This window comes from Sebastes umbrosus, chromosome 14 (assembly GCF_015220745.1).
Source record: "Sebastes umbrosus isolate fSebUmb1 chromosome 14, fSebUmb1.pri, whole genome shotgun sequence".
Lineage (NCBI taxonomy): Eukaryota > Metazoa > Chordata > Actinopteri > Perciformes > Sebastidae > Sebastes > Sebastes umbrosus.
Window position 1 is genome coordinate 4,761,879 of NC_051282.1, and position 14,081 is coordinate 4,775,959.

The 14,081-nt window shown below is 42.8% G+C and overlaps 1 protein-coding gene across 1 annotated transcript; it reads left to right on the top strand.

The window, feature by feature from the left end:
* Positions 1–472: 472 nt before the first annotated feature.
* Positions 473–12,098, top strand: rogdi (rogdi atypical leucine zipper). Its single transcript, XM_037792856.1, has 11 exons — positions 473–690; positions 4,069–4,140; positions 5,320–5,402; positions 5,731–5,785; positions 5,902–5,982; positions 7,083–7,178; positions 7,287–7,385; positions 9,298–9,411; positions 9,507–9,556; positions 10,469–10,595; positions 11,584–12,098. The coding sequence occupies exons 1-11, from the start codon at positions 493–495 to the stop codon at positions 11,623–11,625; spliced, it is 1,017 nt and encodes a 338-aa protein (XP_037648784.1). The 5' UTR covers positions 473–492; the 3' UTR covers positions 11,626–12,098.
* The last annotated feature ends 1,983 nt before the right edge of the window (positions 12,099–14,081 follow it).

Consider the following 14,081-nt stretch of genomic DNA (forward strand, 5'->3'; position numbering starts at 1 on the left):
TATGTTATGAACCCTAATAACCACTACAGATGACTTGTTTACTTGTTGATACAGTTATTTGTACAGGCATGACAGTGGACGTATTGGAAGGGGGAATGTCTTCATATTTTCCATGTCACCTGAACGCTGCAGAGTACCATCCGTTTGTGTGACGCGGGCCGGAAGTTGTATTACCAAATAAGGACGAGTGGGCGGGGCCACGTTAATAGTGAACGTGTGACCAACCTAATGCTGCATTCACTGGTCCTCGTAAAGTGCAAAATACGTTCCCCTCATTATAGTGTGTTTTGGTCGGAATTAATAACGCATGACGTATCATATATATCAATAACAAGCAACATGCGACTGCTGTTTGCCCAAATAGCAGAATGAACAGGTGAGATTGCAAATACAGCATAATGAGTGCTTGGAATTAAAGATTACAAAGGTGCGTTTGTATATGCTGCTGATTTGCGACGTCCATGTGAGCGTTTGCGTTATTCCCGACAGTCCATGAAGGCAACAGATCCTCCGCTAATCCCGCAGGCAGTGAGGAGAGAGCTTCATCCCGAGAAGAGGACGCGGTTTAACCTGTTATATCCAGTGTTTTCATCCTGTGTTCTTCTGCTCATCATCATGCTCAACTCGCAGAGATCTCTGTCCGAGCTGCCCAAGATGACGGCTGCCAGTCAGGTGGAGAGAGCTGTGCTGGTAAGCTGCTGCAGCTGCTGCTGCTCTGGGTGGGCAGGGACACAACACAACACAACACAACACAGTGCTGTGTGTCTGTGTGTCTGCTAGCTGCTCTACTGACCGACCCGTCATGTCGGTTAATGCATCGTGTGTTGGCCTTTGTAGCTGATATATTAAAGATAATGCAGCTGGACGTGAGTAACGTGACGTAGCTGCTGGTGCATCCGCGCGCTACGATGCAGGTGCTGTATAGCCAGGGCTCGCGCTGTTGCCACTGTCATTCTGTGACGATGTTGACTATGGGCCTGTCTGTCTGTCTGTCTGTCTGTGTGTCAGTAACACAACCACGCATGTAGTGGTCCTAACACATGATCATGTGGCTGACTATCAACTAGGGCTGTGAGGGAAATAAAATAAATCGAAATATTCGATATTCAATATTCGAACAAAATCGAATATTGCGATATTTCGTTTTTTTTTATACTGTATCGATTCTCAAAAACACTCGATTTGTTATGAATAGTTTACATGAAAAGATTAACACAGTCAATACTTGATATTGTTTGCATAGACATGCACCCTCTCAGTGTATGTGCTATGATGTTGATGTTACAGTCTGTCTGTCCGTCTGTCTGTGTATATGTTAGTAACACAACCAAGCATGGAGTGATCCTTACACATGATCATGTGACTGACCAACTAAGGCTGTGAGGAAAATATCGAAAAAATCGAATATTGCGATATTTCCGTTTCTGATACTGTATCGATTCTCAAAAACATCAATTTTTAGGAATGGTTTACATGAAAAGATTAACACAGGCAATACTTAATATCGTTTGCATAGAGATGCACCCTCTCAGTGTATATGTGCCCTTTGGTAGTGCTGTGATGTTACAAGGACGGTGATAAGATGAACCTTTATTAGAAGAAGAAAGAAGAAAGGCACTTAATTGATCATTACATTTTTTTCATTCTGTTATTTTACACAGAGGCCCGAAATACACACACATGCACAAACAGGACCTATATACACGCATTAATGGAGAGATGTCAGAGCGAGGGGGCTGCCCCTGACAGGCGCCCCGAGCAGTTGGGTTGCTCAAGGGCACCTCGGCAGTGCCCAAGAGGCAAACTGGCATCTCTCCAGCTACCAGTTCACACTTAGTACTTGGTCCATGCGGGGACTTGAACCGGCAACCGTTTGTTTCCGTTTCCGTTTCCAAGCCAAGTCCCTATGGACTGAGCTACTGCCGCCCCCTAAAATGAATCCCCGGAGGGTTTCAAAGCAGCAACAACAGCAACCAGAGGGAAACACAGGAGAGGTACAGGTATACAAAATAATACAAACAATAAATAGATATATAAAAGATATAGAGTGAACATAGTGTGTACAGTCTGTCAATAAATAAATGTTGTATTTACAATAAATAAATGTAAATAAATGCAGTCTATAAAGTTGTATATAGGATGTATAGTGTAAAGTAAGTGTAAAGTGCGCCAGTGGTTAGAAGTTCAAGGTGGCTGCAGTGTTTAAAGGTCTTAAAGGTCCCATATCGTGCTCATTTTCAGGTTCATACTTGTATTTTGAGTTTCTAATAGAACATGTTTACATGCTGTAATGTTAAAAAAAACAACATTATTTTTCTCCTACTGTCTGTCTGAATATGCCTGTATTTACCCTCTGTATGAAACACTCCGTTTTAGTGCATTTCAGTGGAATTGCAAAGGAATGGCGTTGATAGGCAACAGTTTGGGTCCATGTTTACTTCCTGTCAGCTGATGTTATTTACATACACTGCAACAGGAAATAAACTGGGACACATTTAGATTGTTTACGTTTAAAACCGTGTAATGGTCTAAATATTGTATATTTGTGACATTACAAATGGACAGAAATCCTAACGGCTTGTTTCAAACGCACAATTTCTAAATACGGGCTGTGTATTTCTCCGTATATTGAGCGTTTTGATAGTTTAACAGTATTTATATAGCACTTAAACCTGCTTTATAATGTAAAACACATGGAAATCTCACTTTTTTACAATATGGAACCTTTAAAGTCCTCTTAGTTCTCATATGGGGGTCATAAATGCAAATAGAGATCCTACTGTTCTTTTTTTAACTCAGATTTTATGCACATAGTGGTGTGTCTTTATACTATGACAGTTTTCCTAAAATTAGATACAAAAAAATCACAATATATCACTTTACTTACAGTATCGCAATATATTGAATCGCAACCCCTGTATCATGATACGTATCATATCGACAGATTCTTGCCAATACACAGCCCTACTACAAACTGAACTCAGTTTCTCAGTAAGCTTTTAAATGAAAAGTATTCACACTGACCGTCTCTAAAGGGCCCAAGAAGCAGATGATGTCCACTGTGATGAACAAATTCCAGGCTAAGCCTTTGATCTCTGCTATATTTTCTACTGTAATGACATGACTAAATATAAACCAGTTTCTGCCTGGAAGAACTGACCACCCCATTAAGACATCAGAAGCATTATGATATGCCTCGCTAAATGGTTATTAATGATCAAAAGTTGACATGGGTTATGGTAAATAGGCTGCTTTATTCCAAGTGTTTTATGATGTCAAAGATGTTTCCATTTTTAAATGTTCGTGGTGTGAACAAATGGAGACCCCAAAGTGATCAATCAAATGAATATTTAGACATGATGAAATAAATAATCATATGGATTCATCCAAATGAAATAATCTGTTTGTCTGGATTGACAGAGAAAGACTGAGGGAAAATTATGGCATTATGGAATAAAACTTTCATCACATTGTACAATAAAACACGTTAGAAATAAGGACATTTTGAATAAAAACTGCAGTAATGAAATATAAATGACCTATAGTAAACTCTGTCTGTTATTGTGGGGGTGGGGGGGGTCTACCCCACTTCAACACCTCTCTCAAACACAAACACACATTTGAACCTTTGTTTATTGCAGGACTGTTTTATTGTACTGCATTCTTTTAGCTCAGTGCACCCAATAAACTGTCACCTGAGTGTGCATAGCTGTCGAATAAAGTGAGGTGCAAAGTACAAATGACAGAGCAACACGTGACTGACGGTGCAAGCTATGAAAAAAAACTGTACAGCTTTACTGTAGTATAGTAGAGTAGAGTATGAATGGAAAATAAACTACAACAAGTAGGAGACGTGATAACAGAACAAACGGACGTTAACAGCAAGGGGGTTGTGTTTGACTTATGATAACAGTGCATAATGATTATCTTTGTTCGTGTGAGTGTCCAGCAGTGAGACTGAGGAAGGAAGTCCTCCGTGGTGTCAGTCTGTAGCTGAAGCTGCTCCTGTATTCATCCACACAGACGTTTCCCCGAAGGAGCTCAATGTTTATTTTAACTTTTTGACAGGAGGAAGAATTCAACTGGCTGCTTAAAGAGGAAGTTCATGCTGTCCTGAAGCAGCTCCAGGATGTCCTCAAGGTAAAAGTTAACCTCTCATGTATATGTTGTATATAGGGCTCACAATATTAAAGAGCCATTCCACCAATTCTACACATGGAGATGTGTTAACCTGTAATGGTCAGTACTACTCAGCCGGTGAACATGGTTGTATCATGTCGTCTGTGGGTCTGGAGGAGCTTCACGTTTCTAACAGACCTACAAAGTGTTGGCAGGGAAAGATGAAAAAGTGTGAGAAAGAGATTTACGAGGGTGAAAAGTGTATTTCTTTCTTTATTTGTTCATTTGTTACCTCAATGCAGAAAATGAGGAAGGGTGCCCACTGGCATTTTTTTATTATATTTTATTTAATTTTCTTTAGAGGGGCGACCAGCGCTCCCCAGAAGGTGGCCCCCTAGGCGAACGCCTGTATGGCACATGCCTTAAAGCTGAAGTAGGCGAGATTGGAGCAAATATGAATTAAAGAAAAAAGTTATTCTTATAAAACGGTCGCTATATCCTGACAGTAGTACATGAAACGGGTAACCTGAAAAAAATCATGTGCCTCTGTGTCCTCCGGTGCTCCTAACGGCATCTGCAAGATTTCACAGACCGGAGGAAAACAAGCTGTAAGAGCTGATCTGAGGTCTGCTGTCCAGCTGCCAACTATGAGAGCCGCATGTCAATCACTCACGAACTCCGACCAAACGGTCAAACTAGGCAGTGTTGATCAAATATGAATCAATATTCTGTTACATTAATGCCTATTTCTCAGCTCAAATGTTTTCAGAATCATCTTGTAGGTTACTGTTTAGCTGTAAAATGAGAACGTTTGTGACGCCGCCGCCATGTTGAGATCTGTTGAAGATGTTCTAAAGCCTGAAAACAGAGCCATGAGGAGGTGCAGAAGTCTAATTTTCTCTCAGAACACTTGAATTACAATATGCTGAAAGGTTATTATAGAATTTTTGCCCAATGATGCCAAAAATATACTGCCTACTGCCACTTTAAGCCGGCCCTGCATATGACAGCAGCGAAAGTCAATAAGTGGTATTGCATTGACCCAGTCCTAGCTGTAATGGATTTTCAACCTTGTAACCAGACCAGAAGTAGAATTATAGATCTGAAACATTCAGTGTGTAGAATTGCAATTACAATGTCAACTCAAACACTGAGATTGGAGATCGGATTCTAATAGTAAGCTTGCTCTGCCATCAACAGGAGGCGTCTAGACGTTTCTCCATGCCGGTGCCGGGCCTGGAGAGTCAACTCAAACAGGAAAACTTCATCCTCGGCAGCTCAACGTAATACTCCACCTCTGACCGTTTTGTTCTGAGTGTAACTCTTATATGGTGTACAGTTACTGTGGACAGAATGCATGAAAGACTCCTCTTTAGTGAAATAATTAGGTCCTGTCTGTTTCTTAACAATGTCTTGTGTGGGAGGAAGTGGCTGTCAGTTGCTCAGTGACTGTGGGCGAACGGATCGGCCGTTTCCTCCGTGTTGTAATCTGTCCGATTAGGTGCCCTCCTCCTCCACTCGCTGTAAAAACCTTCCCTTGCCAGAATCTGTCTTTCCTAATGTTCCTCTGATGATGATGTTGAAATCCAAATGTGATGTGGTGTTTTGCAGCATGGATCAAGTGAAGGGGGTGCTGACTCTGCAGGGAGAGGCTCTGACCCAGGCCGTGAGTTTGCCTCGTTCTCATTGAGGCCGTATTCCCCTCGTGTGAAAATGAAACATTGATTTAAGATAAATGGAAAAAAAAAAAAACCTTGGTTAATGTTTTGCTTTTCTTAACAGGACATAAACCTGAAGGTTGCAAAGAGCAGCCAAGTGTTACACTTTCAGTTCAGAGAGGACAAGCTGTGGAAACTGCAGCAGGTACAGTGTGCTAGGTGGAATGCCACCAGAACAATGAAGAATAATAATAATACATATTATTTGGTGGTGCCTTTCAGGACACCCAAGGACACCGTACAAAGATAGAACAATTGAACATAGTGTGAAACTATGTTAGCTATGATGCAGTTTAATCATTACATTAGAAATGTAATATATTGTATCACAGTCTGTGTCTTTTTGGCACGACACATTTCCCTAATTTTTAGATTTAAAAGATTAACTGAGTCGTGACAGAATTTCAGAGCCTCCAGCTGCGACTACTTCACTCAGAGCAGCTGTCAATCATGACGTCACACCCCCCCCCCTAACTGTATATAGCATTAAATAACAAATTAAAACCAAATTTATCAGAAGAATGAACACTTGAACATCCATCAGCGTGATAAGAACTACCTAAAATGACAGAAAGGTTGGGCCTTGACCATGAATGATTAATGTTAGGATGGGTTGTCGCCGGGGCAACGAGTCTCGCAAGAGTTTTCACGTTTTTGCAACTTGTGGGTTACCTTCTAGACACGACCGAATACAAGCACTCACTGTGTGGAAGTCCTTCATTTACAAGAAGCTCAGTTGTGCACTGTAACAATAGCAAAATTAACTATAGTAATCAGATTAATGATGTCATCAGCCGTCAGATTACATTTTTACTAGCATGTTGGCCACTGGTTGTTGTTAGAAAGCATGTTGTTAGCTGATGATGTTAGTTGGTGGCCAACCGGGCTTCAGCAGATATGATGTAGATATAAGGCCTGACTGGGCAGCTGAGTGACGGCTCTTTGCTTCGGTAAGAGTAGGATTTAAAGGTCAGGGTTAGAGAATGGTGTCTGATACGTCCTTCAGGGCCTGATGAGAGGTCAAAACGTCATCTAGCATGAATACGGGGCTTCCATAGGAATGCTCACCCAACTTTTAGCCCATTTCACCATGTCTATTGATAACTGATGTCTTATACAGTCTGGCATACTCTCTTATCTTGGCTTTAAATATAAAATGTTATTTTTTTTGTATGCAAATTGTATAAATGCTCACTCATCCCTCTCACAGTTCTCACCTCTCTCGCGTCTCCGTTCATCCATCAGATCCAGGACGCCAGGAACCACGTGAACCAGGCCCTCCTGCTGCTTGGCGGCCGGGATGACAGCTACCACTTCAAGACTGGCGCTGAGGTTAATAAGGTCTGTCCTCTGTTTCTCATGGCAGCCACGCCCCGTTCCAGTCAGTACAGAGCTGAACGTGGATCACACCCCACAGTGTTTCACTGTGTCTCTATTACTGCCATTTAGCTCATGGACGGCGTGATGCTCCAGCTGACGAGAGCACGGAACCGCCTCACCACCCCGGCCTCCATGACGCTGCCTGAGCTGGCCACCAGTGGTCTGATGGTACAGGACACACACACACACACACACACACACATACACACACACACACTGCTTTAATACATTAAGGAGCAGAGTATGACTGATGATGGATTTTTGAGGCAGAAATCGTTTTGATAAAATCCGATAATGAAGATGAACAATATATCAATCAGCCATAACATGATGACCACCTGCCTAATATTGAGTAGGTCCCCTTTTTGCCGTCAAAACAGCCCTGACCTGTCGAGGCATGGACTCCACTAGACCTCTGAAGGTCTGCTGTGGTATCTGGCACCAAGCCGTCAGTAGCAGATCCTTTAAGTCCTGTATAAGTTGCGAGGTGGGGCCTCCGTGGATCGGACTTGTTTGTCCAGCACATCCCACAGATGCTCCATCGGATCGTGACCTGGAGAATTCGGAGGCCGAGTCAACACCTCCAACTCGTTGCCATCCACATGATGTAAAAGAAAACGTGATTCATCAGACCGGGCCACCTTCTTCCATTGATCCGTGGTTCAGTTCTGACGCTCACGTGCCCATTGTAGGCGCATTGTAGGCGCATTGTAGGCGCATTGTAGGCGGTGGACACGGGTCAACACGGGCACCCTGACCGGTCTGCGGCTACGCAGCCCCATACGCAACAAACTGCGATGCACATTTAATTTCACTTCATATCACACGTTACTTATAAATCCACCTTATCATGAACATTCGACCCAGCAGTGTTATTTGTGCTGCTGAGCCATAACTATTCCATAAGCAAATTTGAAAGGTATTAGCCAACTCAAATCAAACTCCGCTCAATATTTCATCAGCGCCGTCTCACCATCACATTCCCTCCACCCCCGGAGCGCTGACTCATGGTCAGCTGTAGAGCGCACGCAGCTGATGAAATTATCATCATCAGTATGTGGAAATCCAAGATAACATCAAATAGCATTAAAGAATTACAGAACAGAGCGTCAACTGTTTTCAATAATGTCCAATACTGTGCATAAATCATCAAGTAGACATGACTTTATTTATTTATTTATGGCTTATTTGATAGGGACTGATACAGTAAAAATAGACAAACTGAAAACAAGCATCCGATCGAACAATCACACCGCCGTGTCTCCAGTGCGCTTTGTTGCCTACAGAGACACACTGCGTTTTTTTGGGGGTTTTTTGGGCAAGTTATGAAGCGATCAGTCTGATTGCTGTAAACATATCAATATCGCGGAGAGTGACACCTGTAATGCTGCATGATGGATGCACTGGCACTGTGAGGACTACGTGGATGGAAGAATTAGGAGGGTGTTCAGGGAGCATCTCACCCACAAGCACCTCCATCTGTGTCTGTGTCTTCCTATTGGTAGTCGCCGTGTTTCACCGTAAAGAACCGCTGATCAGCAGGATCATTGATATATAGAAACATTCACGAGGTGCTTTGCATTGATCATTTATGTAGGGCCGACCCGAATGCACTGAAGCTGCGACCGTTGCCATGGTATTCGACCTCCAAATCACTATTCGAGTGCTTCGTTTTTAAATCTTTTATATAGAATTATAATGTATAAATCCCCAAATAGCCAATGAAATAAGGAATAATCCCACAACAGTATTCATATTCAACATGAATTATTATTAGTTATTCTCAGACGGTTGGAGGTAGAGGTGTCTGAATGGGAGCAAATCCCGTACTCCCTGCTGCCATGTTCCAGCATCTGACGGAAAGACTGAAACCAGAAGAGCGGAGGCTGATATAGCAGCAAGCATGGGTGCAACATTAGCGTGTCCACATAAGTTTGGGCCATGTAGTGTAATAATTACTGAGGGGGACATTTGACAGTGCTCTCTGGTGGACGAACTACATGACACACACCTAAAGAAGACATCATTGTTCCATATTCCTCTGCTCACTCCGTTCTGTTTTGTCTCCCTCCATCACTAGAAAATGTTCACTCCTCCCATGCCTGGGGATGTGATGGTGAACTTTTACATCAACTTGAGCAAACTGTGCCTGACCGTCTACCAGCTTCACGTGCTGCCTCCCAACACCACTAAGGTTAGAACATCGTCGTGGCTCTGCAACACTATATGAAGCCTCACACAGCGTCATGGTTCGACTGATGCTTCACTGTTTGTCTCTCATCTTGGTAGAATTTCAAGCCAGCTGGAAGCTCAGTGTTGCACAACCCAGGAGCAATGTTGTAAGTCTGTCTGTCTGTCTGTCTGTCTGTCTGTATACATATAATGAATACATTAAAAGAAATAGTGATATATATAGTTAATGAAAAGAAAAAGAGAATTACTTATGATATAGGGGTTTAAAGGTACGTTTTTACAAAGATACGATACATATCACTTTCTATGATTCAGATCTCATCTAGAGCGATACGATACGACACGATACGATTCAATGATTTGAAATCGATACAAATTAATTATAGATATAAACAAGTAAACACAAAGATTAAAGGCAAATACATACACCTTTTATTTGAAAATAATACAAATGTGCAACTTCAGGACCCGCTGCTTCAGTTCTCAAGATACAAGGCAGTGCAATATTCTGCAAACAGCGAGCAATTTATAATAAGGACATCACCCTCTTTTGCAATAGCAAAAATGTTTCAACACGCTGAACCTCAAACATGAAAACCTCTCGCTCGTCTGGCTCTTTCTCGCCATCGGCCACGCTTCGTTTTGTTGTCGTCTTTCTGAGATCGCTGCTGCTGGCGCACGTCGATGACGTCATACCCAGGGAGAGCGAACCGGAGTAACGATCAACATTTATTTACTATTAAAAGTGCTACAATATACATCCATATGACGTTTGTCCTGCTTAAAAACAAGGTGCAAATTCTTAGTATCAATACAATTATTTACCTCGCAAATCGATTTTAAATCGATATACGTCCCCCATGAAGGACAACTTGCCGAGTACCTATCGATGTAGTTGGATCGTAGGAATATAAATCGATACATCGATGTAGTAGATGAAGCGTTACACCCCTATTATAATAGAAATACAATAGAAATACTCCTACATTCTTTTAGGGACTGTAGCACATTTAGCAGGTGTATCTCTGAGGCCCCTTTAACGTCTCTTTCCTCCACAGCGAGCTCAACCACAACCGGTTTGAGGTGAGCCACGTTCACAAGGTGGAGTGTGTGGTGCCCTGGCTTAACGATACGCTGGTATTCTTCACCATCTCGCTGCAGCTCTGTCAGCAGCTCAAGGACAAGGTGGGTGTCTCTCTGAGCGTTACATTCTCACTCGACAAATCTTGAAGTGACACGACTTCTTAAAGCTGCACTAATCAATCATTTTTTTAATATTAACATTGGAGTTGTGAGCAGTGAGCAGTTGAGAGCAGTTGTGAAGTCAGAGGGGCGGCTGTTCCCACAACTGTTTTTCCTCACTCTGTACTCCCATTTCAAATGTTCCTTCGTTGTTGCAACTGGGAACAAAAGACAGCGTTACAGTTGCTGAATTCATCCAAAACTGACCAAGAAATTAAAAGTGACTTGATTTCAGCTGCAGATTGTTGAAGGGTTATTATTAGGGGGTTTTATCAGGATCCCTTTTATCAACAGGATTTTTCAAAATTGGATGTTTCTTGCTGAAATGTACCTTGGGAGTCGTAGTTAACTTCTACCCCAAAGTCTTTTTTTTCATACATTCACTAGCATTGCCTTAGATACACATGCAAGGTACGGTGGCCTATATTCACCAAAAAGGAAATCACTACACTCGGAGCCAGTGGCGGTCTTTTAGGACTTTTAGGGGTGATGTGGTGCCATGATTTGATGTGAGTTAGGAGTCGGGCAGCTGCGTCCTGGACCAGTTGGAGTCTATTGATGGAGGTAGTGCTTATGCCGTACAGGAGAGTTGCAGTAGTCGAGGCAGGAGGAGATGAAGGCGTGGATAAGCCTCTCGGCAGCAGGGCGTGCGAGAGAGGGTCTGATCTTAGCGATAATGCGCAGGTGATAGAAGGAGATTCTGACAACTAGGCGGGTGTGGGGCTCAAGGGAGAGGGTGGGATCAAATAGAACACTGAGGTTGCGTGCCTGGGAGGAGGGGGAAACAGTGGTGCCATCAATGGTGAGTGTGGTGTTGTTGTTGTATATGGCTAAACAGGTTTATTTAAGCTTTGACCAGTTGATTGGTAGAAAATTGACTTTGCATGTATGTAAATGTAACTAATCCTCTCCTGCCCTCCCATCCCTGCAGATATCCGTCTTCTCCAGTTTCTGGAACTACAGACCTTTCTAACCCACCTCCCGTCCATCCTCTAGAGATCGCGCTGACCCAAACCAACCACACAAGTGTAAGGGACATCCTGGGAAGGGTTCTATTTGTTTTGTATAAATATATATATATATACACTGTATATTTATTTATCATCCAGTCTTTCAGTTCCAAGTGTTGCATGATTAGCTGAAGGAGCCAATCAAAGCCCGAGAGATATGAATATTCCCAGTTGTGTCAGCCCAGCTGACTGACATCCCTCTGATGTGTGTGTGTATGTATGTGTATGTGTGTGTGTGTGTGTATGTTGCATCTCACAGCACTGACTTGAACTTCTCAATGAATGAATGAATGTTGCTGATTTGTTATTAGAATTTATTTTTAATTATTTGTTACGTTCAAGCAACTTAGTACTTACCGAGTATTTATCTGGTTCTTATCCCCAAAGTTATCATCTGAGCCGTGTCGTTGTGTGGATCACTTAATTTGTGCACTCAGGGTTGGGAGACGAAGCAGTACTAAGAGGTCACAGTGGTCACACGTTGGTTTTCTTTCTGAAAGACGCTGAGTTCCCTCAGAATAACGGCACTATAACAGCACTCCACCAATTTTACACGTCAAAGTCAGTTTTGTAGTCATGGTAATAACTCAAGTGACATCACATGAGTATTCTCTGGGGGTGTTGTCAAAAGGATCACTGGTTGGCTCAGGTCCGAATCACTGGATGAGTTGGTGAATTGTTGTGTTTGGGGTTTTTTTTCAAACAGAAAAAAATTGAAGTGAGAACATTCTCACCGCTCATTGGTTAGATATGTCAGAAAGTAAACGTAGGAGGAGGAAGGTCTGCCCACATATCAAGAAGGCAATGTACCTAGTTGCTGGTCCAGGGCAGTCAGCTGCTAACAACACTTGATTTCACTCATTTGCATCCCAGAATGCAAAGCTCACCTGGCTACGGGAGCCATGTACTGTATGTCAAACTTGCAGAGTATGCCTTTGTAGTTGGGTAAGATTGAGATCGGATCACATTCCCAACACAAACGAACCGCTTGAGAATTCATTTGTGTGACCCGGACTGAGACCGCTTCCTCTACTAAACAGTCTCGGTGCGGTCCGCGCTCGAGTACAATTGCTGTGTTCAGATCTGCCCAGAACGGGAACGATAAATGAGTGTCGTGTGTGACAATCGATCGTTTTATCTCGTGTAGTGCGTCATAGTATACGAAAACCGATGCCGCGTCTGGGACGCCTTTTCGATGTCCCGACAGAAAGTCTACTAGCATGTTTAATTTTTTATTTTTTTTGCTTTCCACAACGTGTTCCATCACGTCTGAATTTGACCGGCTGAGCACGGACGCACACAGCTGTAAACAGAAGCACATGGCTACTTATTATGCAGAATGATGTCATCGGACCTTCCCAGCGCAACTGCTGCCGGACCTCGCGGTAGGATATTCAATCTGATTGTGTCGGAGTAAAAAAACTCCACCGCCGTTGCGTCTTTGCGCATGGAGCATCCCTTTGCGAGCCCGCTTTCGCTTCTCCCTGTGAATTATATTTTTATTGTTTTCCCCCGGAGCCTCGTGGGCCCCTTTACATGGTCGGGCTTGAGCCCCGGTAAGCCTGTATATCAAGCCGGGAGACCATGTATTGTCGGAACAGGGGACCGACGTGTAGTCTGTCATGTGTCGCGGCCAAGTCACAACAAGAATTTATGACTCTCAATCGTCTAATTTGACATTGTGTACCGTCGTAACCGTCAAAAATATTGTGTAGTCTGATCCTGGCATAACGAGCGATATTGTTGAGTTGCACTATGGAATGTGTTAGAGTGTGTTGGACCTTTTATTAGGAACTAAAAGTCAGTTTTGGCCATTCTTATGTAATCTGTCTGTTGTAAATCCCGTAACTTTATGGAAGTGCAAAATCACTGGAGTAATCCTTTATTCTGTGCATCAACTGTACATCCACCTGCTGTATCTGGACACGATCCCCTAGATGACACTACTCACTGCTTTTAGAAAAAAGCCTTTAATCTGAGAATTTATTTCAGTTTCACTAATTCCATAATCATGCTCACTATATGTAAATTCAAGTTTAAAGCACAGTTTATGGGGAATGCAACAGTATTTGTTGCAGGGACAAAAAGTCTTAGCTGTGAGGAGATCAGTAGTATTAGGAAAGCATTTCCCACTGTGATCTTTTAAGGAATGCCAACATGCTGGTGTCAGATGATACTGGACGGTCATCTGTTTGTGGACCAGTTCCTATGTCCGCCCTTCCGTAATTGACAACATAACACCATATCCATTACATTTGGGTTTTAAAATTTGGTTTTCACGCACGTCCGTATTATTAAAGGTCCAGTGTGTAGGATTTTGTGTCATCTAGTGGTGAGGTTGCAGATTGTAACCAACTGGATACCCCTCTGCTCAACACTCCCTTTCCAAGCTTGTTGCAGAACTACGGTGGCCTTCGGG